At 34.7% G+C, this 25,610-nt stretch overlaps 1 protein-coding gene across 1 annotated transcript; it reads right to left on the bottom strand.

The window, feature by feature from the left end:
• Nucleotides 1–1,355: 1,355 nt before the first annotated feature.
• Nucleotides 1,356–22,758, bottom strand: LOC100374017 (tyrosine aminotransferase-like). The gene is made up of 12 exons (XM_085500160.1): nucleotides 22,700–22,758; nucleotides 16,055–16,216; nucleotides 14,065–14,169; nucleotides 11,614–11,681; nucleotides 9,751–9,909; nucleotides 9,018–9,156; nucleotides 8,444–8,579; nucleotides 8,121–8,190; nucleotides 7,235–7,363; nucleotides 6,916–6,999; nucleotides 4,321–4,419; nucleotides 1,356–3,706 (listed from the first exon to the last, which is right to left on the bottom strand). The coding sequence occupies exons 2-12, from the start codon at nucleotides 16,191–16,193 to the stop codon at nucleotides 3,581–3,583; spliced, it is 1,254 nt and encodes a 417-aa protein (XP_085356286.1). The 5' UTR covers nucleotides 16,194–16,216; nucleotides 22,700–22,758; the 3' UTR covers nucleotides 1,356–3,580.
• Between the last annotated feature and the right edge of the window lie 2,852 nt (nucleotides 22,759–25,610).

Below are 25,610 nucleotides of genomic sequence, written 5' to 3'. Positions count from 1 at the left end.
TATAGCAGGCTTGTGAGTTAACGATGTCCGTATTACCTTTCAATGACGTGAGATCCGAAGGACGCTGCCACCACGCCAGTATGGACACAGACCTGTTGTATACAGAGCTTGGACTACAACCAGACACTTCAGTTGGAGCGCTAACGAGCGAGTAACTCCGTTTATTTCTCAACGGGAAAACAGAACCAACATGGCGGGGAAAACACAACGAGAGAACAGAGCATGCGTAGCAAAATGTAAAGCGAACACAAGAGGGCGTTAACATGATTGTAAATACAATAAACACACATAGTGGCGCTGGTGGTCGCCGCTAACGAAGCGGTGGCCGAAGCCACAGTCGTAAGCTCTAGCCTTATTCCACTCTTTGCAAAAACATAAAACGTTATACATTATAGAAAATTCAGACATAATTCTCATAAATTCTGTATTCTAAGCTTACAACAGCCAACCACATGGTAATGACTCGTTATATTCGACCAATCATAGACACTTCCGTTAACATTATCAACAGAATACGATGTCACCTCTGGGATTGGTTCGTATCTATCAAGGGCGGTCTCGAGGAGTACGACTTTCCGAAATCTCATATTCTGCATATTCTCACCCATATTACATCTTTAATACAAGCATTGTAACGTAAACAATCCAAAAGATGTAAACAATCCAAAAGGTACTGATTTTTTTGTAACTGCAACAGCAGCAGGTCATTGACCTTTGATTACCACAAAATATTAACGCTGTGCTTGTGAACGGCATCTCTTACGCTCACGTACCAGAAACGATAGAGGACGCAATTTATTCGGGTTTCCACTGCAGCTCAGAGGCTCAAGTAAGGTGGGTACCAGCAAAATAAAGAATTTTGGTAGAGTATAGAATGATGTTTTATTACAACAGGTGGGAATGCAAATTATATGTCTATTATTCCCTTAGTTGTATAATTTTTTTTTTAGCTGTATAATGGTTGAAACGAACCCTGAATTTTAAGATTTTCGGTCATTTGCGGCATAAAACGCCCTCAACGTTGTCCTTTTGTGGTCCAGTTTTCAACTGGCTGTGGAGACCCCCCCCCCCAGCTTCCCGGAATGCAACAGCAATAGAATACAGTGGTTATGCAGCTATCAATACCGTATTTCGACACGGAGGGGGGGCAGCTTGGCAACGATTTTGATAGACACAGCTTCGAACAATTCGATTCCATATTTCATAGTAAAAACATTTTCGATTTCAAAACATTTATTTACACCAGACACTGAAAACTGAATACGTTAAGGTAGCGGGAAGGGTGTTATGACATTTTTGAACATCTCCTATACTGTTTGAAAGCCTGGATATAAAGAAAAACATTCAAACCATGGTTTGAATATACTAGTTATTTATTTACTTAAAATAAAACATCACAACGTTACCTGAAATACATTTCAAACGTACATGGATTTAAAAATTATTGCTTTCCATTATCGGGAAAATGGTGAAACATCATATTCTTCCAAGATTTATCAACGCCACAAAGGCCTAGAAATGTATACAAATATGCAGAAAATCGGGAAATTATGAACTAGACTTGAAATTTGATATTTAAAACATCCACAATCATCAAACAGCACACATCAACAAAATTTTGTACAATATAACACGATTTATTATATTTTATGTATTATATAGTACCTCGAAAACTAGCAGCATTTATTTGAAAAGAAAAATCACATTGCATGATTCAATTTTCATTCACTCAATAGTACCGGTATATGGAATGTGATGCAGAGTCCATTAGCACTCACTCATGCAAAGAGGTGATTTTCCGTACAATTGCGAGATCTCGCGAGATGCATGAAAGACGCGCGTCGAACGTCTGCCGCAAAAATCGAACGATTTGATTTTGAACTAGAATTTTTTTATTTCGTAGCTTACATTGACCGGCCGATCTTCGACAGAGGAATATTGCTTCCGAATACCCTTACTTAATCGAAATTGCCTATCATCAAATGTGGACAGCACATTATTAAGCATGGAAATGTCCCCGAAATACTTTCGCGTTTGTCGAATCCCACGTGATGTTTGACGCGACTACGACGCTATGACCTTTGTTTGTCCTGTTTTTACGTTCGATTTCACGCATAACGCGTGATTCTCGCAGTGAACGGAAAATGGTCTATTAAGATTGGATGTTGTACTAATTCATAAATATTAAATTATACTCTATGATGTCATAACACTGATAACAGTATTGCTGGATTGGATCAATACGGAAATGAAAAACAGCAATTTTGAATTTACAAAATTCTACATTTATCAATTGTTTCTACCGCACATTAATATTGTCGAGTTTTTAAAGCTGCAGCTATGGCTTAGCATCAAAATACGAGATTAGCACCAATTTCTATGCGACACCTAATCCATGCTGGATTCTGAGTTAAAGGACGCCGAGCAAGTTAGTATCTGAACCAGCAGCTTGCTCCACCTTTGATTTGCAACAGTAATAGCAATTATTTCATAAAATTGTGAAGTTCATAACTGAAGTGCATAGCTTTAATACTAAGTAGAGAGTTTTAGTTAAAGTTTCATATCATGTAGGACAGAAAATGTATACTACATCAAATATCACACAATGACTGTTATTTGCATATTATTTGCATATATATGTTGATAAGAATTCTCAGATAATACAGCACAAAACAAATGATGAGATCAAGGTGACTATATTAATTGAATAAATGAGCAGGTAAATGTAGTCAGGTTGAATGATCAATCATGGGTAAATGTAGCCATATTGAATGATGAATCATGGGTAAATGTAGCCATATTGAATGCTGAATTATGAGTAAATATAGCCATATTGAATGATGAATTATGGGTAAATGTAGCCATATTGAATGATGGGTAATTGTAATCAAATAAAATTGTGGGGTAAACATAGCCAGACTGAGTGATGAATTATGGGTAATCATTGCCATGGTAAATAGAAGATTTGTTGAAAAACTGAAAGCAGGACACGAAAGGAAAAATTAGCATGCAAAATGTTGGTGTAATAAAAATATACAGATAAGTCACACCATGAAAAAAAAACAATTGCAGTGACCACACTCTTCCAGCCACCCCCCCCCCCGATTTCAAATGGTTGATCCCACATTGTGGGTAAATATTGACTCATGGAATGCAAACAGTTATAGCCACACTGAATTATGGGTATTGAAGGACGATGGTCCTTAGACTGTCGACAGTCCTCGGGCCTAATGTAATTGTGTATCCTCGACATTCAAACACAGAATAAGTTTGATGGGAAATGCGATGGGAATTACTTCCTGTCCCTGCGTTCAAAATTTATTCATGTCTACACATTTATACACAATATTTATTATTAATAACAGATTAATATTAGGTACGACCGACTGTCGACAGTCTTGGTGGTCCTGTAAACAATGGTATGTGATCTATATCACGCACAATGCGCCTGGACGTCCACCGTTCTTTAATTATAGCCATATTCATTTTATAGATCATAATGATTGTTAAAACACAGAAATTTGCATATGAAAAAGATTCTATTTCTTCATTACTCTGCATGTTTTCTGAACTCGTAGTTTTAAGGTTTGCCGTTATTAACAACATAATACTTTTTACAGAATTCGGTAATTCGGCTACAGGCTTCTTCAATCTTTGGCAGTGGAAGTGTCAACACCACTCGAAAAAAGTTTGGATACTTGAAACACTGCAAAAAATTCAATTAAATTATGTTTAGAATAGAACATAAATTGATAATGGTGAATATTAAATAGTATTGTTTAAATTTAACAAGATGGATGTGCTTAGTGGTTACATTCAAGGTTTGTGAAGCCTCAAACTTATATTTGGCAATTTGCCCAAATTTTTCTGCACTTTTTTTCTTATATTCTCCGAATTTCTGGAAATGAACCCTAATTTTGGAGCCAACAAACAAAATTTGAGTGAATTTTTTATTTTTACTCAAACTTTGGCTACTTTTCTCCCAATCTTCTGAAGGAAAGTGCAGACTATAAATAGGACTATTTTGTGAATTCGTGATGAAATGAAGGAACTAGTGGTGAAAAGGTTAAACCGGGCAGACACGTCAAAACATAATATACTTGTGTTTTATATGCGAGTTTTAGGTGTTTTACAAGCGAGATTCGAAAGCCAACTGTTTAGTCAAAACCCAAGCAGTTGGGCAATTCTCTAGCGATTTTACAAATTGGCTGCCCCAATACTTCTGAGGCTTGCTGTAAATAATTGAATTTGAATGAATGCTGATGATTAGCATTTACAAATTACCAGACCCAGCTTTGTGCGTCTTCCACTGTTACTTACCTGACCGGGAAGACACATCACAGACTGATCACTTATCATCTTTTGAGTAAACTCTAGATCATTTTTGAAATCTGGAAACTTGTCCATTTCAACACCGACCTGCAAGACGCAAACATTAAACAGTCAAATCAATAAATGACAATACGAAGGTCAGTTAAAACTTTGTGACATTCTGTAGCAGTGATCACTTTCACTTGGGTTTTAAAGACATGAGGTCATAGTGACTTTCAGGAATTTTATCCTCATTAATGCTTAAAATTGTTAAAATTCTGAGCAGAACAAATTAAAAAAGTTCAAAGTATTGTCAATTATAAGAGAGACATATATACGTTGTGAGTTGGAAACATAAAACTTTTGTATAAAACTTTTACAGAAGTGACTAGTATTACAGGTAGATTTATTTAGTTGATTTATGTGAATTACCCGAATAGTTATTAAAAATTATACGTCAAGAATATAGGTCACACATCCTGGTACTTTGTCGGGAGAACAAGTTTACTATATGAATGCAAGCAGCTTTGACTGAACTTCAAAAATAATTTTATATGACAATTTAAACTATAAAGAGATTATCGATTATTGTATCGCCAGAAAGTGCCAGGATGTGTGACCTTTAGAGGTCACAAAAGCAACTGTGAACACAGGTAAAGTGAGCGTCTAATGGAGATTTGGTAAGAACAAATTTGGATCCATCTTAAACTAGTTAACCCTCCACACATTAAACTCACTTAAAGCTACCTATACCAGTAATTCGATATAAGAATTTCACTAATCATAATAGACTCTAAAAAAAGTTTTGTTCAAATCCATGTTTACAGAACACGAATTTAGCAGGAACAAGGCAGAGCATCGTATTACGTATTGACGTAATTCACATCTCAAATAATTACTATTTTAGACCAGTCTATAGAGAGACTATGGTCTATTTTATCACTATCATACCTTGTATGATGTCACAGCAGAAATCTGCCACAAGAGGGCGCAACGTAAATAATAGAGACATATTGCAATCAAAGAAAGCTTAGAAAGAACTCCCGTGTGCTGAGAGTATTGAAGACACATTAAAAATTAATTCAAAATTACTTGTACTTGAGATATTGATGGAATAGCTGAAAACTAATTATGTAAATCAGGTAACTGATATGAACAGATTTAAGTGTAAAACTAATAAGGTCTGCACAATGTACCAAGTTTCATTGAAATGTGATTAGAACCCAAAAAATATTAATTATTATGCTAATTAGAGAGTTAATATGAACAGATTTTAACCCAAAATTAATCAGGCTGTCTATTGTCCTAGAGCATTTATGTACCAAGTTTTATTCAAATGTGATGATCAATACTTGAGATATCAGTATTAATTAATTATGTTAATTAAGTGAAAGAAGCATACATATTTACCAAAAACTAATATTGTGTATAGTCCTAGGTTCATTGAAATGTGATGGGTACTCTTTAAAAGTTTCATTGAAATCCAATGAGTGGTTTGTAGACATCAGTGCAACAGCCATAGAACAGCAAAAAATTAACTAATTATGTAAATTAGATAATTAATAGGCACAATTATTTATCCCAAAATTAATCAGGTCTCTGCATAGTCCTAGAAAATGTCGCAAGTCTCATTGAAATGTGATGATTAGTACTTGAGATATCAGGTGAAAAGCTGAAAATTAACTAATTATGCTAATAAGGTGATTAATATGCACAAATATTTACCCAAAAACTAATTAGGTCTCTGCACAGTCCTCAAGTAACTATGTACCAAGTTTTATTGAAATGTGATCATTACTACTCGAAATATCAAAAGCTGAAAATTAATTAATTATGCAAATTAGGTAATTAATATGTACTGATATTACCCTAAACACTACCAGGTCTGTGCAGTGTCATATGACATCTATGTACCAAGTTTTATTGAAATGTTATGATTAGTACTTGAGATATCAGTGGAAAAGCCAGAAAATTGATTAATCATTATGTAATTAATAATATTAACAGATTTTTACCCAAAACTAATCAAATCTGCGCATTAGTTCAGAGCATCCATGTGCCAAGTTTCATTGAAATCCAATGAGTGGTTCTTCAAATATCAGTGGAACAGTCATGGAACAGCTTGAAATCAGTTAATTATCATTCAAATTAGATAATTAATATTCATAGATTTTTACCCAAAACTAATCAAATCTGCGCACTAGTTCAGAGCATCCATGTGCCAAGTTTCATCAAAATCCAATGAGTGGTTCTTCAGATATCAGTGGAACAGTCTTGGAAGAGCTAAAAATCAGCTAATTATCATGCAAATTTATAGGTAATTAATATTCATAGATTCTTACCAAAACCTAATCAACTCTGCGCATTATCCCAGAGCATCTATGTACCAAGTTTCACCAAAATTTGATTAGTGGTTCTTGAGATAACGGTGGAACAAAAAAAGTGACATACATACATACATACATACATACATACATACATACATACATACATACATACATACATACATACATACATACAGACAGACAGACATACAGACATACAGACAGGGTAACTGCAAAGACTCCCTTTTGTGCTTCGCACACGGGAGTCAAAAATACTGACCATCATGTACATAGCACCACGGGGCATCACCGGATGGAGACCAGGAATCTTGGATATTTGATCGTACATATGATGTGCGTTATTCTTGAATGCGAAAAAAAAAAACACATACAGATTACGGTAGAAATTTGATGGTTGTTGTGAGGCCTGCTTGTTTATGATACAGGTCCCATGCAACATACACTTGTAAGTGTCTATTTACACAAAAGCTGAATACATGTGGTCATGTCAAACACCGCTTTTTAATACTGGCTAACAGAACTTACAAGATGTGGCTGTCAATGTTATAGCTATAGAGACATGTCAGGGTAAATCTCACCTTCACCACTTCTATAGTTGAGTCAAAGAACTTCTGTGGTGTATCTTCAATAATACTTTTTACTGCTGATTGGACTAACGTGTTCGGCCCAAGAATACGCTGTGATAATCTCAGCAAACCACTCCGAACCTAAGAAAAAAACACATGAAAGCTTCATATTATGAATAATTTATTATTATTTATTGTAATTTTGCTATTACATGTATATAAATAAAACCTAGATAAATTAATCTATACAAATTAAAATTAAAATTACAATTTATAGAACTCGTTGTTTTACTAGAAATTCTATGAATTTAAAACCCAGAGAATTTGATCAAGTATCAAAATATTAAAAATGAATGCTTTTACAGTAAAACATGCATACGGACACATCAATTCATAGTAGTGTGTGAGATATGAATACTGTGAAATATATTATTTTTGGTGCTATAAATTTTCGGAATTTTATGACTACCAAAATCACAAAAGTCACTGTGACCTAAATAAATTGTTTTCCTGTTTTTTGTGATATTAAATCTGTTCACAGTAATCAACTTCATCCTTAATATATGCACAGCATTACAATTTTTTGTTGACAATGACAAAAATCACTGAAGTTTTCACTGGTTCCACACATTACATTACCATAGTGTCAAATATCTCTATTGTCCAGTGTTGTTGTAACAGAAGAAGCTATGAGATCATCACTGAGCTAATCTACAATCATCTGGGGGGATTACACTGATATAGGGCAGATGAGGAGTCCTCGAAAACAGTTTTCAAATTATATTGCATCATGAACAATTCTTGTAGGGAAAAGCTTTTATTGATTTAACTCTCAGTATGCAGCAGATATAACAATTCTAAACAAGTGAAAAATAAAAAAACAAAACAATTTACTGACCTCTTTCTCAAAAACATTATTTCGGTCATGTATAATGATCCAGCCAACACGCCATCCAGGACACAGATACCTGAGGGATATAAATAAATTGAATTTGATTAGTTAATCAAACAGGTGGTCACAGAACTGATTCTTATTGGCTGAAGTATAAATGCTTCTTAAAAACTGCATTTTTGCATTTTTGAAAATAAATAAATTTACCAATTTTATAAAAATAACTTTTTAAAAGAGCTGTTTCTGTAGAACACACTTGTATCCATTTCTGACAAAAATGAATGTTAACTGATTGCCACCTTGATCGTTATCACAAAACATTTTGTCACCTCTTAGTAAGACCACCGCATGAAAGGATTGGTACTTCTGATGTGAGTCCCGCTAAGTTGTAGTACTTTTCACCGGGGAACACAAAGTCTGCATATATTTCATCTGACACTATCGGAAGCTTGTGTTTCTCAGCAACTGTAAATGATGCAAAAAAACTTTAAAAATAACAAAAAAAACAGTCTGTGTTACAGTTTCAGAGTAACAACTATTCGGTGTCTAGGAGTAAACCAATTCAGTGGTATATCTACATGTCCATTCATATTCTATGATTTTAGACTTCTTACCATGTCTAGTGTTTTCGTCTCCTCGCAGAAGAAAGTAATACAACCCTTAAACTATAATTGTTTTAATAGTGTAAGTGGTATTAAAGCGAGGGAGTCGTTACCTGCGCATGCGTCAGATGTCCATAGCGTGTCATTGTTTACAAACAAGCATCTACCCATGAGCCTTTGCGTTTTTAACGTGTGTTGTTATCGTCGCTTGGGACTCAACCCCCACGTGTGCGCAGGTGATGACACTCCCGTTTTAACAACATCCATTTTGTTTATATCAGCAAAATGTCAAGCAAATCACCTGCTAGTATTTGTAAGAGGTGTTCTTTGGAATAAACGGAACCACATGGATTTGACGGGTCATTGACGATAATGAACGCTGTGTTATCATCAATCTGCGACTCCATATGTTCGATGTCTGCTTCCCAGTCTTTATCTGGCTGTGAATAAACAAAAAATACAGTTTATTATATTTATATCTTTTGTAACATTTATTTAACACACTCGGAGTGAGTGTTTAATGGAGTGATTACTTTTGCTGGTAGCATGTTTATGCAAATAAAATCCACTGCCTCAAGGTAATTGGTGTCTTTTTTCACTCTGTATACATTACAGACAGCATTAGTGGCAGCAATAAGGCATCCAATTCATTTTTAACTTCATTTTCACTAAAATCATGGTAATTTGAAACTAAAAATGTGAAGGAACTTTTAAAAAATTATGAAACTTGATGTTATACCTAGTGAATATGCACAAATGTTAAAATGAAATTAAAAAAAATGATATTACTGTATCCAATTGACTGAGAGAGCAATGGTTTTATAGATGGCAAACCCAGGGATAGTACTGGTATTATATTAGTAGCCACATCCCAAATAGAAGTTGCACTCATTCTTTTTGAACACTTGAGAACCAAATATTCATGATTTCTCGTATATGTAGATGCTCTAATAAAAACCTCATACCCTCTGTTGCATTGTACCATTTTAATAGAAACCGCGGCTTCTAATACAGATTTTACAGTACAGACTTACCAATAGTTCATACCGCTTGACATCAATGCTGAGTGACAGAGCCAAGGTTTCGTAAATAGAGAATCCAGGCCTTGGTATGAGACAGTTCTGTCCAGGGTTGGCTAGTGCAGCTATAACAAGCTCTAAGGCACCCGAACAACCACTAGTCAAAATCACATCCTGGGGAAAAAGAAGGTACTTCTTATTATAAAGTTGTGAAGAATTTTATTTTAATAGAGGGAACTGTTGTAACTATTGGTACATTAATTATTCACTGAAATCCACCAAACTCTTCTATAAATCTGAACAAAAGAAAAAATGTTTTAATGAAAATCCCTGAATATAAAACCCAAATAAATATATATTAAAATTGCGATATTAAGTCCCAGTAAGTTATCAAGTTCAAAAAATAAAGTTTACACAGTCTTAGCATGTCATAGATATGGCTCTGGAATAGCATTCATGTCCACCAGTCGGACATTTTGAATCTGATTTGAAAACAAAATGTATCAAGATCCTATAATGTACCCTGTGCACCAAGTTTTAATAATATCTGTTTGTATTCCTGAATTGCAAAAATCTTGATTTTGATAAGATTTTAACATTACCTTTATGAAAATGGACTCCCTGCAGCTCAGCTGCTGAGGTGCTGCCCAGAAAATCTAGGCAGGAGCACCTGGGCGGCTTTCAGCAGCCAGCTGCCTAGATACCACCTAGGTATAAAATCCAGGCAGGAGCATAGCGGCTAGCCGCCTAATTCTGCCTAGCCTGGGCAGGTAGCCACCTAGGTCAGGAACAGAATCAAATCAAGTCCCTCTGTGATTCAAATAGTATGGTTGTTGTATACATGTAAATATGTGTGAACTGATTTATAATTTAAGTCTGAACATGATCAGTCAAGAAATGTCTGAAATGAAATTCATGAAAACAAAATAAGTGATAGTCAGCCATTTTGAATTCGATTAGAAAAACAAAATGATGTGCATCAAGCTCTGATGTTTTACAATGTATGAAACAAGTTTGAAAAACAATCCATTCAACCGAGATCTGGTTCTGTAATGGGAGAAATGCTGAATTTTGATGAATTCTTAACATTACAATAGGTGCCATTGGCCATCTTGAATCTGATCAAACTGCCACCAGACGGCCATTTTGAATCTGATTCCCTAAATATATACTTATAGCACCATGACTTTTGGGGATAAATAGCATGACTTTTTGTCTGCACATCCCGGTAGTGCAAATCTGAGCATCAGTTGATGACCATATTAAATTCACCTTTCCACAATCAAAAGTTTTTTCATTTAGAATAAGTTAACCCAGCTGGACAATGTGCACTATTTCGCAAAGTGTTTTTGCTAATCAATTAAATGACATAAAGGCTCTGTTTTTGCAATGTTCCTTCAAAGATACACATATTAAAGTATCAAAAGCGCATTTGCTTTCAGAATATTTATTAGTGGTTGGCAACATCAAAATAAAGCTTGTTGGATTTCTGAGATGAGCTGATGTCATGCTATTGGTCAGAATGATGTTTTGAGATGAGCTGATGTCATGCTATTGTTCAGAATCCTGTTTTGAGATGAGCTGATGTCATGCTATTGGTCAGAATGATGTTTTGAGATGAGCTGATGCCATGCTATTGGTCAGAATCCTGTTTTGAGATGAGCTGATGTCATGCTATTGGTCAGAATGATATTTGAATGACATGCCTAAAACTCCATCGAAGCTGAATTACAAAAGAGTTTCCAAGTTAATATAAATACCGTACATCCATGAAAGGTAAACAAACAGATTTACAGGTGTCTGAAATATTTTATTTTTTACTGTGAATTTTTGTGTGTGTTGAATTAAATGTTAATATTATGCGCATAGAATACCTACCTTCGCATCCACTGGTGCTGTTGGTTCACTGAATGCTTTAGCAATGGACTCCCTAGATTCAAGGTAACCTAATTAGTGTTCAAGAAGAGAAAAATAATGTCAAATTCAACAGTACTATAATCTTGCATTTATTGAAGAAAAAAAACTTATGTGAACCTGACTTTTTAAAAGAATGGTCAAATGGGTGGTCTATCATTTAGAATTGTCAAAATTACAATATTAAATTTTTTTATTTACTTCCGGTATTCAGTTAAACAGATGGAAAGCTTAATCACGGATTGGGAATTCAAGCTCTTATGAAGTGTGACTTTAGAGAACTAATCATCCCTCAGAATATCTGCTACAGCCAAGCATGAATTACCACCCTGGGCTCTCTCTGGAATTTGCTAGGTAATAGTAAATTTACTAATCAAGAAAATAAAGTATTAGTAAACTTTGTCTGGAAACTGCGGAGCATTTTCCCGCGACCGAGCACAACGGGGAAGGAGAGGGAGGTGTCCCCTCTGTCGTCCGCCGAAAACAAGAACAGCATGCTGAAAATGGTGCTTGCTGGTGCAACCTGAGCTCTAATTTTGTGTGTAATTTCATGACATCAAATTAGGCAGTCTGCTCCACAAAATGTACCATTTATGATGGTACAACAAAACATCACAACAAAATATAAAATGTAGACACCAGAACCTTTATTTGAATAACTCAGTATTAATTAAACATATTCATGATAAGCTCACATTGTTAACAGTTGGGAAAATAGTCATCATTCAAAAGTTCACTGCCTAGAACACAAGTCTGTGAATAAATTTTCACGGGAAATTTCTCAGGAAAAAACTCTATGCCAATTAATATTATTATGAAGTAATCTCCCGTGCTCATCATGCAAACCCGCATGTTGACGTTTATGACAACACAAAATGACTATTTATTTTCATCGAAATTTCTGAATTAAAGTGAAAAAGTAACTTTCGGTCTTGTAACTTGATCTCAATGCTAAGAATGCCCGGTAAGAATGTTACACAAATTATAGTATTTTTCGATCGATTCGCTAACATTGTCTCACCTTCCATTAGCTGTGGAATCATAGCCCTATGTTGCCGACCGCATTATTTACGTGACAGACACTGGCCGGCCCATGTTCGACATACAACAACAAAAATAAAAACAAGACGTCCGAATGAAATTGGTAGGGCAAAATTAGATTGTATGTCGCACCAAAGAGCTACGGAACCGCAGCTAACCTTCCATTATTTCTGAAATCGTGCTGCAGTACGATCAACTTTCCGTTTCTTGGTGCTGTCAGGGTTAGGACACCCATATGTTTCTGGTTCTGAACACGATTTAGCGGTTTCTCCATCTCGTCGTGAAAAATACTCGTCGAGCAGTTGTCTGATCCTTTTTGACGTAGTCTCCATTTTCAATAAATAAACAAATCACGTGTTTGATAAGGGCGACATGAAACCGTTCCATACTGAGAGTAATGTCGCGGGGTATCTTGAAACACATGTCGACTAAACTACGCATGTGCGATGACACCAAAATAACTTTAGAGTGGAAAAATACATTCAGTGGCAGTTCCGTGATGATTGCGATCACCATGTAACAATTGTTGCAATCTTAGAAGTAATGGGACATTGTTTAACTTTAAAATGACAATCACTCAAACCGTAACACGCGTGATGATCACAGTCGAGTCTTGACAATTAAATGAGGGCGATTTGCGAGGGTATTTTGTACAAAATGTGTTCGTAAATCCTACTAATAGATATTTATTTTGTTCGTAAATCTCGTCCAAATTTCGTAATTTACGACATTTGCGAGCGACAGCGAGAGCACAGCCACCAAAAGAAAATATTGATGTTAGTAAATATTTAACCTGTATTCAGCGTGTACATTTCGGTAACACTCGCATCTGGCGAATGAAAACTAAAGCCCTACTACAGCATCCAAAACTTTCTGATTAATAAATAATCTTGAGTTTGAGAATGTGTCAAAACAACAAATTTAAGTCATCCAAGTTGGCAGATTTTCTGGCATTTTTAATTACAAGGTCTGGTGGAAGGTTTATATCTGCGATAGTGCTCCAGATATGTTAGCTTTAGTTTAAATGACGTCACATGACCATATGTCCGTTTAATAAATCTGATTCTGTAAGATCATCACACATAAAATAATGTCCAATTTTTTTTATTTTCACATGAAATTATTTTCTTTATAAAATGTTATGCTCAGAAACATTTGCTCCAATATATTTAGTTATTAGGAGTACCAGTACTAGGCTGGTGGATAAAAGATGCCTTGGTATGTACACTGCGCCAAGGACATAAACAGGGCAGGCATTTTCCCATTGGGGTTACTGCATGTTTGGAAGTCTAGGCTGAATCTATTGCCGAGTGGGCAGTACAGGCTGCAAAGTGTTCACACATACATAACCCCTCCCATTTTTCATAAACTTACCAACTGATGGTCCATAACCGTTGGATTTTCCATCTTTTACAGACTTCACTACTGCATCTACAATATTCTCAGACGGTTTTAAGTTACCAAAAACAGTTGGATCTCCTGAGAATGAGAATAAGAATTAAATAGAATTTTTTCAAACAAGACACTTCGCGATGTGCGTCTTTCGCAGTCAGTAATATTTATGAACATTTTTGTTCACTATTTTATAAACTGGCTTGGCAATTCTCACTACCAATTAGACAATTTTTTCAACAAATCAACCATTTTTTTTTTTACATTTGTACTATGATTACATTTGAAGTTTTGATAATTTTAATGGGTATACATATTCTAATGCATACATGTACACTCACAAAAATACCCCAAAATATAAGAGAATTTAGTACCGGTATATAGCCTTGACAAAAAAGCTTTCCCAGGGGCCTTCACAGTCCCATGTTGTCCCGGCCTGTTTACTTGTTTGTTGTCAGTGTCTGACTGGTATATACAAAGTACGACCAAGTAAACGTTAGAATATTTAAAATCAAGAAACCTAAAAATCAGTTGCCAAGGGAGCCGCAGAATCAAAACATACTGTCAGTCATCGCCATCCACAGCAGCAATGATGATTTTAGACATCGAAATTGAGAATCGCAGGTGTAAACATATTACATAGAAATGAGCATTAAATACATCTATCCCGGCCAGCAATCGAATCATCAATCTTCATGAGTGATGTAACTGGTATTTCCATCTATTTGCTTCTATTTCCACTATCCAAAAACGCTCAAGTGAATGTTGTCAAAATCGCAAGTGTGCGTATTTTCGTACAGTGGCGTAAACATTGCTACAATCAAAGTCTATTCTGGGCTACTACCATTGTCAATTTTTGGAGTAGAGGACTATTTATACAGGGGACGGTCCAGTAAGAAATTGTTAAAATTGCCCGATTGGCATATCAAAATCCTGTATTGAAACAGAACTATTCTGTATTCACTAAAAAACAACGTTGTTATGTTTCTAGAATTAAAACGAACTTGAAACAAAAGAAACAGTCTGATCCAAACAACCTGCGTCTTTGAAAATTGAGTCTTATCGCCCTTGCGTTTCCGAGCGAAAATACGCCGATGCCAAAAACGTCCGATTTTACTCCTAATCTTCTATGATTTTTTGATAATATCATTAATTCAGTCCAGCGGTTAGATAGTTTATTTATTAGAGACGCTCGGGGAACCAAAATTGACAATGTAAATCACTCTGGTGACGAAAAATCAGCGATAATAGCCAAGGAGGTGAGGGACTGAATTTCAAAAACATAATTTATATAGAGGGTATATAATGAAATGAAGATGTATACGTGTGGGTAATAGTATTTTCAGGGAAGAAAGAAATTACCGCTTCCATAAAGTTGCGGTCACGTTTTTTTCCATTGATTTATAACATGCCCTAAATTGAATATCTGTGACAATAAATATTACAGTAACTTTTGTGATTTTTTGTCACAATTAGAAATATAAATTGTGCATATGTGCATGGAGATTACACATACCCACCAAATAACAAGGATTAAATGACCTGGTCACTTGCCATGAGACTTTGAATTTTATTACTTGAGCGCCATTTTTAGTAATTTTCACTGAATTCAATCTTAATTTTTGCCCAAACAGACAAAATAATACAGTGCTTTTATTTTTTAACAGAATGTACTGCATGATAATCCGTTATTTCGGTAGACATTCCTTGCAATCCAAATTAATATCCATGCTGTGAATTATTTTGAAATATATTTACAAGAGCTGAACTTGAAAGGGAAGAATTAACATTGTTGAGGGTCCACTATTAACCTTACAAGGGTTAAGCACTTCATATGCCTTAGTGAGGTTTATAACATTAGGTTTAGAGAAGTACTATGGTGAAATTAACAATTTAATAAAGCAGAACTAGTGAGATTAACAAAGTTAATCTTGTATTTACCAAAAATTGTTAATCGAACAGATGTACCTACCAATGGAAAGTGCAATCATCTCCTTATCTGGGTGTGGGTTAATCTTCATCCCATCTACAATATCACGAATGGGATTGAAGGTATTCCTTGCCATGGTTGAAGCAGGAACTTCCCATTTCATTCTCTTGGAATCGGACATGCCTATGTTAGTTCTGTTGATACCTGCAGAAAAAAAAAACGCAAAAAAATTCATGGTTATTTATAACACATCAATAATGAATATTTTTGTCCCTGAAGTAATATTATTGGTTAAAAATGGTCACATGATTGTTTGATACTATTATAACCCTCTCCCCAGTGTATTTGTTGCCTCTGACCTGTTGAGTTTAACTGGCCTGATTCCAACAAGACGAATGATGCCAATGTGCCCTCTGGAGGATAATTTTACCTTTCAGTTTGTGTTTTGGTGGACTTTCACCTCAATCACCTTTTTTTTTTTTGTTTTTTTAATAATAAGACACCTATTGGCTTTGGCTTCCATCAAATTATCATTCCCCATTGTAGTATGGGACTGTTTTTGGCATCAGACATCAATATCAATAACGTTCCAGGAAAATAATTATAGATATGGCCTTAATAGGTGAAGCCATTAACCACCAGACATTCTCGCCTAAATTTGTTTTTCACTTTTTTCTTATATTCTTCTATATTTCTGGAAATGAACTCTAATTTTGAAGCCAACAGACAAAATTTGAGTCAATTTGCAGTGTTGACTCTAAAAATTTGACTATCCCAATCTTTTGAAGGAAATTACAGACTATAAACAGGAGTATTTTGTGAATTTGGGACGAAAAAGGGAACTGCTGGTGAAAAGGTTAACATAACAGAGAAAGGTGGTCACTTTATTATTTCCAAATTTTATATTTCACAATAATCGCTGGTATAATTATTTAGAGCTCAGAATGTCAATTTCATATAAATTGTTTTACCTGAATTGTTGTGCAGTTTTATATATCACGATTTCTTCCGTTTTCCTGAATCAAACAAACCCACAGAGACGCAGTGCAATTGATATGATATAAAAAGAACTGGAATATTTAGTTGCTAGCAGTGTCAATTTTTGCAGCACCATAATTTGCATACAAGTAATTTCTGTTCTTGCACAATGACAATACCATATTTGCCTCGCTTGAAGCATGTCTTTAATAGAATTGCACAACAATGACAGGTATTCAATACAGTGATACAGGATTATTAAAATGTGACTTATTTTGAGCCATCTGTTTATATAGCAGTATAGGTACATATTATATTATTTCCACTGTTTTTCACAACAGGAAGTTGTTAACACCTAAAGTGAAGTGGGCTTTGATGTGCTGTATAGGGTTTAATCACACGCTAGGTTTTATTTTTGCTTATTTCACTGATAGCTAAATGTGTTAAATGCACTCAGACAGTCAAATTTGGGCCATTTTGGAGAGGGTGGACACTTAGACCCAGAAAATATTAATGTCCCAAAAATGGGGGATTGGGGCTTACATAATTATGATGATTGTTTAACATTAAAATGATTGACATTTGTATCTGATCGTCAAACAAGTACTTGTCCATATTGAGAGATATTGCTCTGGAACAGCATTAATTAAAACAAAATCAGCCATTTTGAATACATCTATATATCTATAACATGATGTATAATGAATATATCAAATTTGAACATAATCAGTCAAAGCATGTCAGAGATATGGCTCTAGAATCACATTCATTAAAACAAAATGGCCACCAGTCAGCCATTTTTTATTCAATCAGAAAAATAAAATGACGTGCATTAGGAACCTGTAATGTCTAATATATGTACCAAGTTTGAATGAAATCCATCCATAAATGCCAGAAATGCTCGATATTTGATGATTTCTAGCACAAAAATGGCCACCATTCGGCCATTTTGAATAGGACCGTCAAACCAATATATCTGTACATCTATGACATGATGTATAATGAATATTTAAAATTTGAACATAATCAGTAACAGCATGTCAGAGATGTGGCTCTAGAAGCCCATTCATTAATACTAAATGGCCGCCAGTCAGCCATTTTGAATTCAATCAGAAAAATAAAATGACGTGCATTAGGAACCCGTAATGTCTAATGTATGTACCAAAGTTTGAACGAAATCCATCCATAAATGTCAGAAATGCTCGATATTTGATGATTTTTTAGAATAAAAATGGGCACCATTTGGCCATTTTGAATAGGATCATCAAACCAATATATCTGTACATCTATGATATGATGTATAATGAATATTTAAAATTTGAACATAATCAGTAAAAGCAAGTCAGAGATATGGCACTAGAACCACATTCATTAAAACAAAATAGCCACCGATCGGCCATTTTGAATCGTATCTGAAAAACAAAATAATGTGCATCAAGATCCTATAATGTCCAATTTATATACCAAGTTTGAACAAAATCCATTTGTAAACAGCCGAGAAATGCTAAATTTTGATGATTTTTCAGTACAAAAATGGCAGCCATTCGGCCATCTTGAATCAGATCATGAAACAAATTGATGTGCATATGTATAATACCATGTATGATGTAAGTGTGAAAGTTTGAATGTGATTGGTCCAGGCATTTCTAAGATACAGGTCCGGACGCATGCACACACGGATGCACACACACACGCACGGACGGACGGAAGCACCAACGCACAGTGGTCAAAACATAAGTCCCCGTTTTCGGAGTGTGTATGAACGGGGACAAACAAGTAGGACAAAATGTTTTGCAGAGATTTGTTTGTTAAGAGTATTTTGCATCTCTTTCTAAAAATATTCTTGCAATGCTAATATTTTGTATGTTACAAGAACTGCAAAATAATCATTTAGATTTAACTTGTATGTTGCAAGTACAACTTAACTATATTTATTTATTTATTTTTGAATGAGCACAACATATTTATAATTGCTTAGTTATAACTTGTGCGTTGAAAACACTGCTTATTTATGTTTATTCACTAAATACAGCACGTTTGCACGTTTCTTGTATGTACTTGCAACATACAAGATAAAAATAGATATATATATATATATATATAAATAAATTAAACGACAAAAACACAATCAGATATAAAACATTCAAAACTTCCATGGTCTGTTAATAATAAATAAAGTCCAGTAAGGCTGAGAAAAAAAATATATCTTTCTCGTTTCTGTGCGCATCATTTTGAACTATGCGCCTCAGACATTTTTTTCCTTCCAAAGCATTCAAAAATGCGCTTGTACTCGCACTTGTCTCAAATTACCCCTATTTTAGCTCGGTATTCAAAAAAAAAATCGTCTCAATTCAAGATTTTAAATTTCCATAAAACGAGAAACAGAGAATTTTTTTTCTTGGCCTAACAGGAATATTAATATTTATCAATCAGATATATCCATGAATTTTTGAAAATGTTCAGTCACCTAGAGATTGATTTCAATTGTCAATATTGACAGGGGAGAATAAATTTTGCACCCACAAGAAATTTAAAACAAACTTTACAATGGGAAACTATTTAACAGATTAATTCAAATTATAGGAAATATATTAAAATATATAAAAATATTTGTTAGGAAATTAATGACCATCAACTTATGATTGAAAAGAAGGAGATATACTAGGCCGAAAACAAAACTTGAACACAGACTTTGCACAAGATGGACTGCCCACATATGGACTGCCCACAGCACAATGAAACGAGACAGAATCTTTTCACAGATTTAAATAAGGATAATCCTAATTTTACCTCATTGAATCATTTTGATAAATTTATTTACATTATGACAAACTGCCACATTAATCTTGGTGTTTTTATTATGCAAACAGGTGTGTATTAACTAATAATAGTAAACCACCTGATTCTGTACTATTCAGAATACTTACTCTTATGTTATGTTATATTATTTTACCGGTAAATTTTATTGTCCTTTTACTTTTCTATTTTACGTGACTATGTTCATCTTAGAGCTTTAGCTTTTGTAGTGTTCAGCCTAAGGTGGGATTTGAACTCAAGTCTATTGATCATGAATCTGATTGATTGCAACAACCACTACGCTACCAGTGCACATTATGTCCCGATACGGGCTCAGTAACGTATTACATGCTATTTTTGATGCTAGATATCACAGAAATGTGTAACATATATTTATCTTAGGAAAGCAAAGTTTATCAGAAAAATTGATTAAGTCAAATAATTGATTCATATCATGTCCAAAAAAAAAATAATCAATGTATACTCAAAAGAAAAACAATTGACTGTGTATACTGACTGAATAGATTCCACATACAAAACAAAACAAAACAAAACAAAACAAAACAAAACAAAACAAAACAAAACAAAACAAAACAAAACAAAACAAAACAAAACAAAACAAAACAAAACAAATAGGTGTATTGCACAGTAGCATGCCTATCAATACCATGGACATATTAACACATGTGATTATGCCCATGCATCTATACTACAGTACAGTTCACGCTTAATTGACAATACCCGAAAACACAGTTTACTTTTTTCACAGTCCCCTCCATACCAGCAGCCAGCGAAACAACCCCTGAAATATCATTAGTTCAACCTACACAAACATAAATATATGTATCAGCTGTGGGATATATTCATAGTAGTAAAATGTATTGTCTACAAGGTATTCTGGGAAATAACACGTTATGTTGGAAGTAAATTGCAGCCTGCTGCTGCCAAATCTAACAATGCGATGAGAGTTTTCATGAACTGCATCGTACATTCTAACAAAGCTGGCATAACCAATTCAGATACAGGGTTAAGATAGTTTAAGAATAAATGGATGGATCTGAGAACAAGAACAAATAAATACACTAAATGTCCAGCAAATTTTAATCTAATGAGCACGAGATATTCATGGCAGTTAATTGTTGCATGACTTCTGTTATATCATACTAAGTAAATGCTCGAATAAATATCTGAATTTTAAAATTAATTGTAAAAATATTATACTTTTAGCCTCGTTACAGCAAGTATATGGGAATTAAAGGTATTTTATTTTGGCTATTAAGTAACATGGTTTGGATGTTTAGGTTTACCAAAAACAGCAATTTTAAGAAAAGGGATGTACAAATAAAATAAAATATCAATGTCTTCTATCAGACTGATATTGCAATGACTTCAGTTCCAATGAATGCAAATTTAAGTTCATTTTTTAAAGGGGAGAGTCTAGGCTAACAGTATGATACTCCTAGATGAAGTGGACTTTGATGAACTGCACAGGGTTTAATCACACGCTAGGTTTTATTTTTGCTTATTTCACGGATAGCTAAATGTGTTAAATGCACTCAGACAGTCAAATTTGGGCCATTTTCGAGGGGGGGGGACACTTAGACCCCGAAAATATTAATGTCCCAAAAGTGGGGGATTGTGGCTGACATAATTATGATGATTGTTTAACATTAAAATGATTGACATTTGTATCTGATCGTCAAACAAGTAGTACTTGTCCATATTGAGAGATATTGCTCTGGAACAGCATTAATTAAAACAAAATCACATGATGCATAATGAATATATAAAATTTGAATATAATCAGTCAAAGCAAAGACTATCTTCTCTATAGTCTTTGGTCAAAGCATGTCAGAGATATGGCTTTAGACGCCCATTCATTAAAACAAAATGGCCGCCAGGCTAATTATATCACTTTTCATAAATATTCAATTTTTCAATCAGTATATATGTCTATCATTTTGATTTGCCAGCAAAAAATTACAAGTGAAATATGACATCACAACATCTGTTTCAAAACTTAATAAAATGATTACATGATCATATTGAGAAATACTGACCCGAATTAGTTTAAAAGTTCACTGTCCAAATATCTTGTGCATTTAAAGGAAATTAGAATGTTGCAAAGACACAAAGAATAAAAATATTACCAAAAAGGTAAAATGAATAAATATGGTTATTTTAATCCGTGATCAACGGGTTATATATAACCTGTATAAGCCCTGGGATATTAAGCTTGCATAAAATACAAGAAGAATTGAGCATTTGGTAGAAAAACGTAAAAATGATTATTTTCAGTTCTGTTGCTATTTTATATATATGGTTAGCATCAGTATATTGCCAAGTCCTAAAGTACATGTACAATGTACTACTTTAGAATTTTTTTTTTTTAAAGGTTATGTTATACTTTACCCACAATCCTTTGCTGGAGAATCAAGATGGTGGACTAGATACTGTAATACTAATGAAAAGTTGAATATTTAGGAGAATGTAAAGTAATATGAAAAAAAAACTATAAATTGCATTCCTCTGTATTTGTGAAGCTCTTTAACCTAGGAGTCTAGTGTTGTTGGCATTGACTTTAATCCGAGAAAATGCAAGTAGTGAATGTGACCTTAAAAGGTGATGTGTATGAAATGTACAGCACACCAATGAGATGATTACGCTTAACGATTACGCAATTCTCTAGTGGCAGGAAAGTCCCGGAACTGAAGTCTGTAGGCGTACCATTAGCGTCGGAGACACTCCCGGTGACTACCTCCAGCGGTGACAGCACCGAAGCCTGCGGTCGGACCAAAATTACACTCCCTCTGTGTGCAGCGAAAAGGATACAACCTTGTTGAAATCTATAAAAACAATGCAATAACACACACGATAAACCAGGGTAGTAAACAATGGTTCAGAATAACTTACGCTTGGTCTAGTTCGGGGTCTAGCTGTGTACGTGCAAGCCGGATAACTCCGTCGTATCTGGATCACAGAACGTCCTATGTCGTAAATTTTGATTGGTTGAAACATGGGGGCACGACCTCGCGTCATTTGCTCAGAACCAATCCATTCACTTACAGGGGTGGGTGTGTGTGTACGTGTTTTCATTGCAAAAGTTATATTGACATATATACGATTAAAATATACCCCAATCCCTGCCTTTGTATATCATAACCATGTCAGAACTCCCGATCCTAGTTTCGTTGATTTGATAGATCTGAAAAACAGATGCAGAAATCGCCGAAAGTTTCGTTTCCGCCATTTATTGTATATAGGTCCAACTATGAGCTGTTTGACAGTGATCACCTTTCACCCACGGCCATAGTCCAGTTCGCACGCCTGGGTTTCATAAGATCAATGAAAACTACTGCACGCGGTGACATTACCTGGCGAAAAGTCATTCAGCAACTTGAATGTGTCTTTGTTGGAAGAAATGGAAAAGTGACTATTTAGACCTCGTCGATTTCACAATCTACTGCAAAAAGTCAAGAAACTCGGACGCAATTATTCCGCTCAAATTCAAATTAAAAGTCACAAGAGTCCGACTTATTTACGATTTATTTATTTCAATTATGGATTCACTACTAGTATTTAAATCAATAAATAGGAGCTACATAAGTTACAAATCATGTTTTCATTGACTTATGCTAATTATGCTATACAACTACTGTACATGTATCACATTCATTATAGTACCTTTGTAACCATAGTGACAGAGAATCGCGTACATGTTCCTTTCCCACGATATTTGTTAAGCAATGAATCGTCAACAGCAAAAACATCATGGAGCGTATGTCACATCGAATGGTAAACACATATTATGTGTGTGTTAAAGGGCGGCAGTCGTCGCGCCGCGTCCTGTTCGATATGGGACTCATAGTGACGTGTACAACGCGTGTAAAATACATTGTTTATTTACATGATATTCGAACACGCGCTGCGCGACGACCACCGCGCTTTAATATTATATATTGACCTATGAGAGTCGAGACCTAGAAACTACGCAATCCGTCAACTTGGTGGCTTGCAGCTATTGGTTGATAATATATAACTTACGCTTAGATAAAATAATAAAATAAAGTGGTCTATCTGTGGTTACACCAATGTGCATTCTCCGGGTCTATTCTCCCGTTATGTCTCCAGTGTAAGAGTTATCTGCCGAGTGAGTCGAATTTTCATACTTTCTACGTGCTCATATATAACACTTTCCCTGAAACAGAACAATGGTCAACCACGGTCACATTTGTTGAGCGACCGTGGGACAGCCAAATACGCAAACATAAAAAGCGCCATACATTAACAATACAGCAATTTGCACTGGAATGTGAAAAACAGTTATTGAAATGTGCCATGTACATTTCATGTACTAGATAAAAGAATTGTAAACAAAATTGTACACAATTATTTTAGACATTTGTCCAGACGATTTTGAATATATATATTTCCAAATGGGAATACCATATCACGAATTACCCATTTCTTGCATGTAAAATCTCAATCGAAGATGAGTGTAAAGAGTTATAGTAAAGATTAAATAAACGTAAACATGTAGAGTATGGCAAACCTCTAATAACAGTTTATTTTGACGGGTCAAAATTAATGTCGACAATGTGAACATGTTACATGATCAATATTGTGTTGTCAAATATTCTCTAGAAATCCGCGTTCAGTCGGTGTGTGCGGTGAGGTTTGAGAAAAAATAAGTCGTTTGAATTTAGTGAATATGTTTACACTGTATTGGTATTTACTTATGTCTTATACAACCACAATATTACTTATGTAACTCTATGTTGAAATAAATACTCTAGTAATACCTGTTACGATGTTATGAATTACTGATATTTAGTAATTACCGTCTTTTCTTTTTAGGGTGGGGTTCTGCTAACACTGTATGTGCTTGTTATAACTGTTTTTTTATACTTGACCCATGAAATCGGAGTATCTGCCATGATAGTCTATTATACCATATACCCACAATTATATGTAGGATAAGGGACGACGTCAAAAGATCGATGTCGGATAAAAAACTTATTTGCTTTAGTTTGGGGTGGGGGTTTTGACCTCAAAAGTTTCCATCCTACAAAAACGATTTTATTTTTTAATGAAGTCAAAAATATCTTGGAGTATTTGTAGTTCGTTTTTTTTTTTGCTATCCAATCATAGACAAAAATAACAGAATATGAAAAAAACACACATCCAAGACGAGAAAATGGCTTGGTCCGAGTGTAAATATGTGCGTCAAATGAGGTCAATTTCAGGGCATGGACCTAGAGCATGCGCTGAACCCAGAAAAGTAGTTTGCGCATGCGTATATTCCCCTTCATTATTACAACAAAGTCCTATGCCATACTACTGTCCGATTATCAATTTGTATTTAATGGTGAATGTAGTCTGACGCCATGATCGATATTTATAAATTAAGTTTCAGTGGGGGTGGGGGCGTTTGGGAAAAAACTAAAGGAATTAAGTTTGTTATCCGACATCGATCTTTTGACGTCGTCCCTAAGGATTTACCAGCGTCAAATAGTTTTATTTCGTAGTTGTGGTGGCTTCGTGTGCCTTCTAGTCTTGATGAATTTAGAGGGACGAACAATCACCTGTTTTTTCAGCTTTAGTATATTGCCATCTTTAATATAATTATTTTGTTTGTATTCATTTTGTTCATTTATAAGAATCGCTATTCTGATTTATGTACATTTCAAGTTTGAGATTAGAGATTGGATTGGAATGAAATTTTGAATAAACCAAACAACAGATGTGTGACAACATAAATTACTTACTTCCATCTCAGACAACTAATAACATTTCCATATATGTTGTTTTTAGAAATGTCATA

This window comes from Saccoglossus kowalevskii, chromosome 6, assembly GCF_978046115.1.
Source record: "Saccoglossus kowalevskii chromosome 6, keSacKowa6.1, whole genome shotgun sequence".
Lineage (NCBI taxonomy): Eukaryota > Metazoa > Hemichordata > Enteropneusta > Harrimaniidae > Saccoglossus > Saccoglossus kowalevskii.
Note: the sequence above shows the minus strand (reverse complement) of the source record. Positions and strands in the feature narration are given on the sequence as shown.

Bases quoted from the DNA above. Each gene is read 5' to 3' on its own strand.
- LOC100374017 (XM_085500160.1), bottom strand. From the start codon at position 16,193: ATGTCCGATTCCAAGAGAATGAAATGGGAAGTTCCTGCTTCAACCATG. The intron at 11,682-14,064 runs GTAAGTTTATGA...AACACTAATTAG, and splicing joins CGGTTATGGACCATCAGTTG to GTTACCTTGAATCTAGGGAG. The intron at 3,707-4,320 runs GTAAGTAACAGT...AATTTTTTGCAG, and splicing joins TGATGTGTCTTCCCGGTCAG to TGTTTCAAGTATCCAAACTT.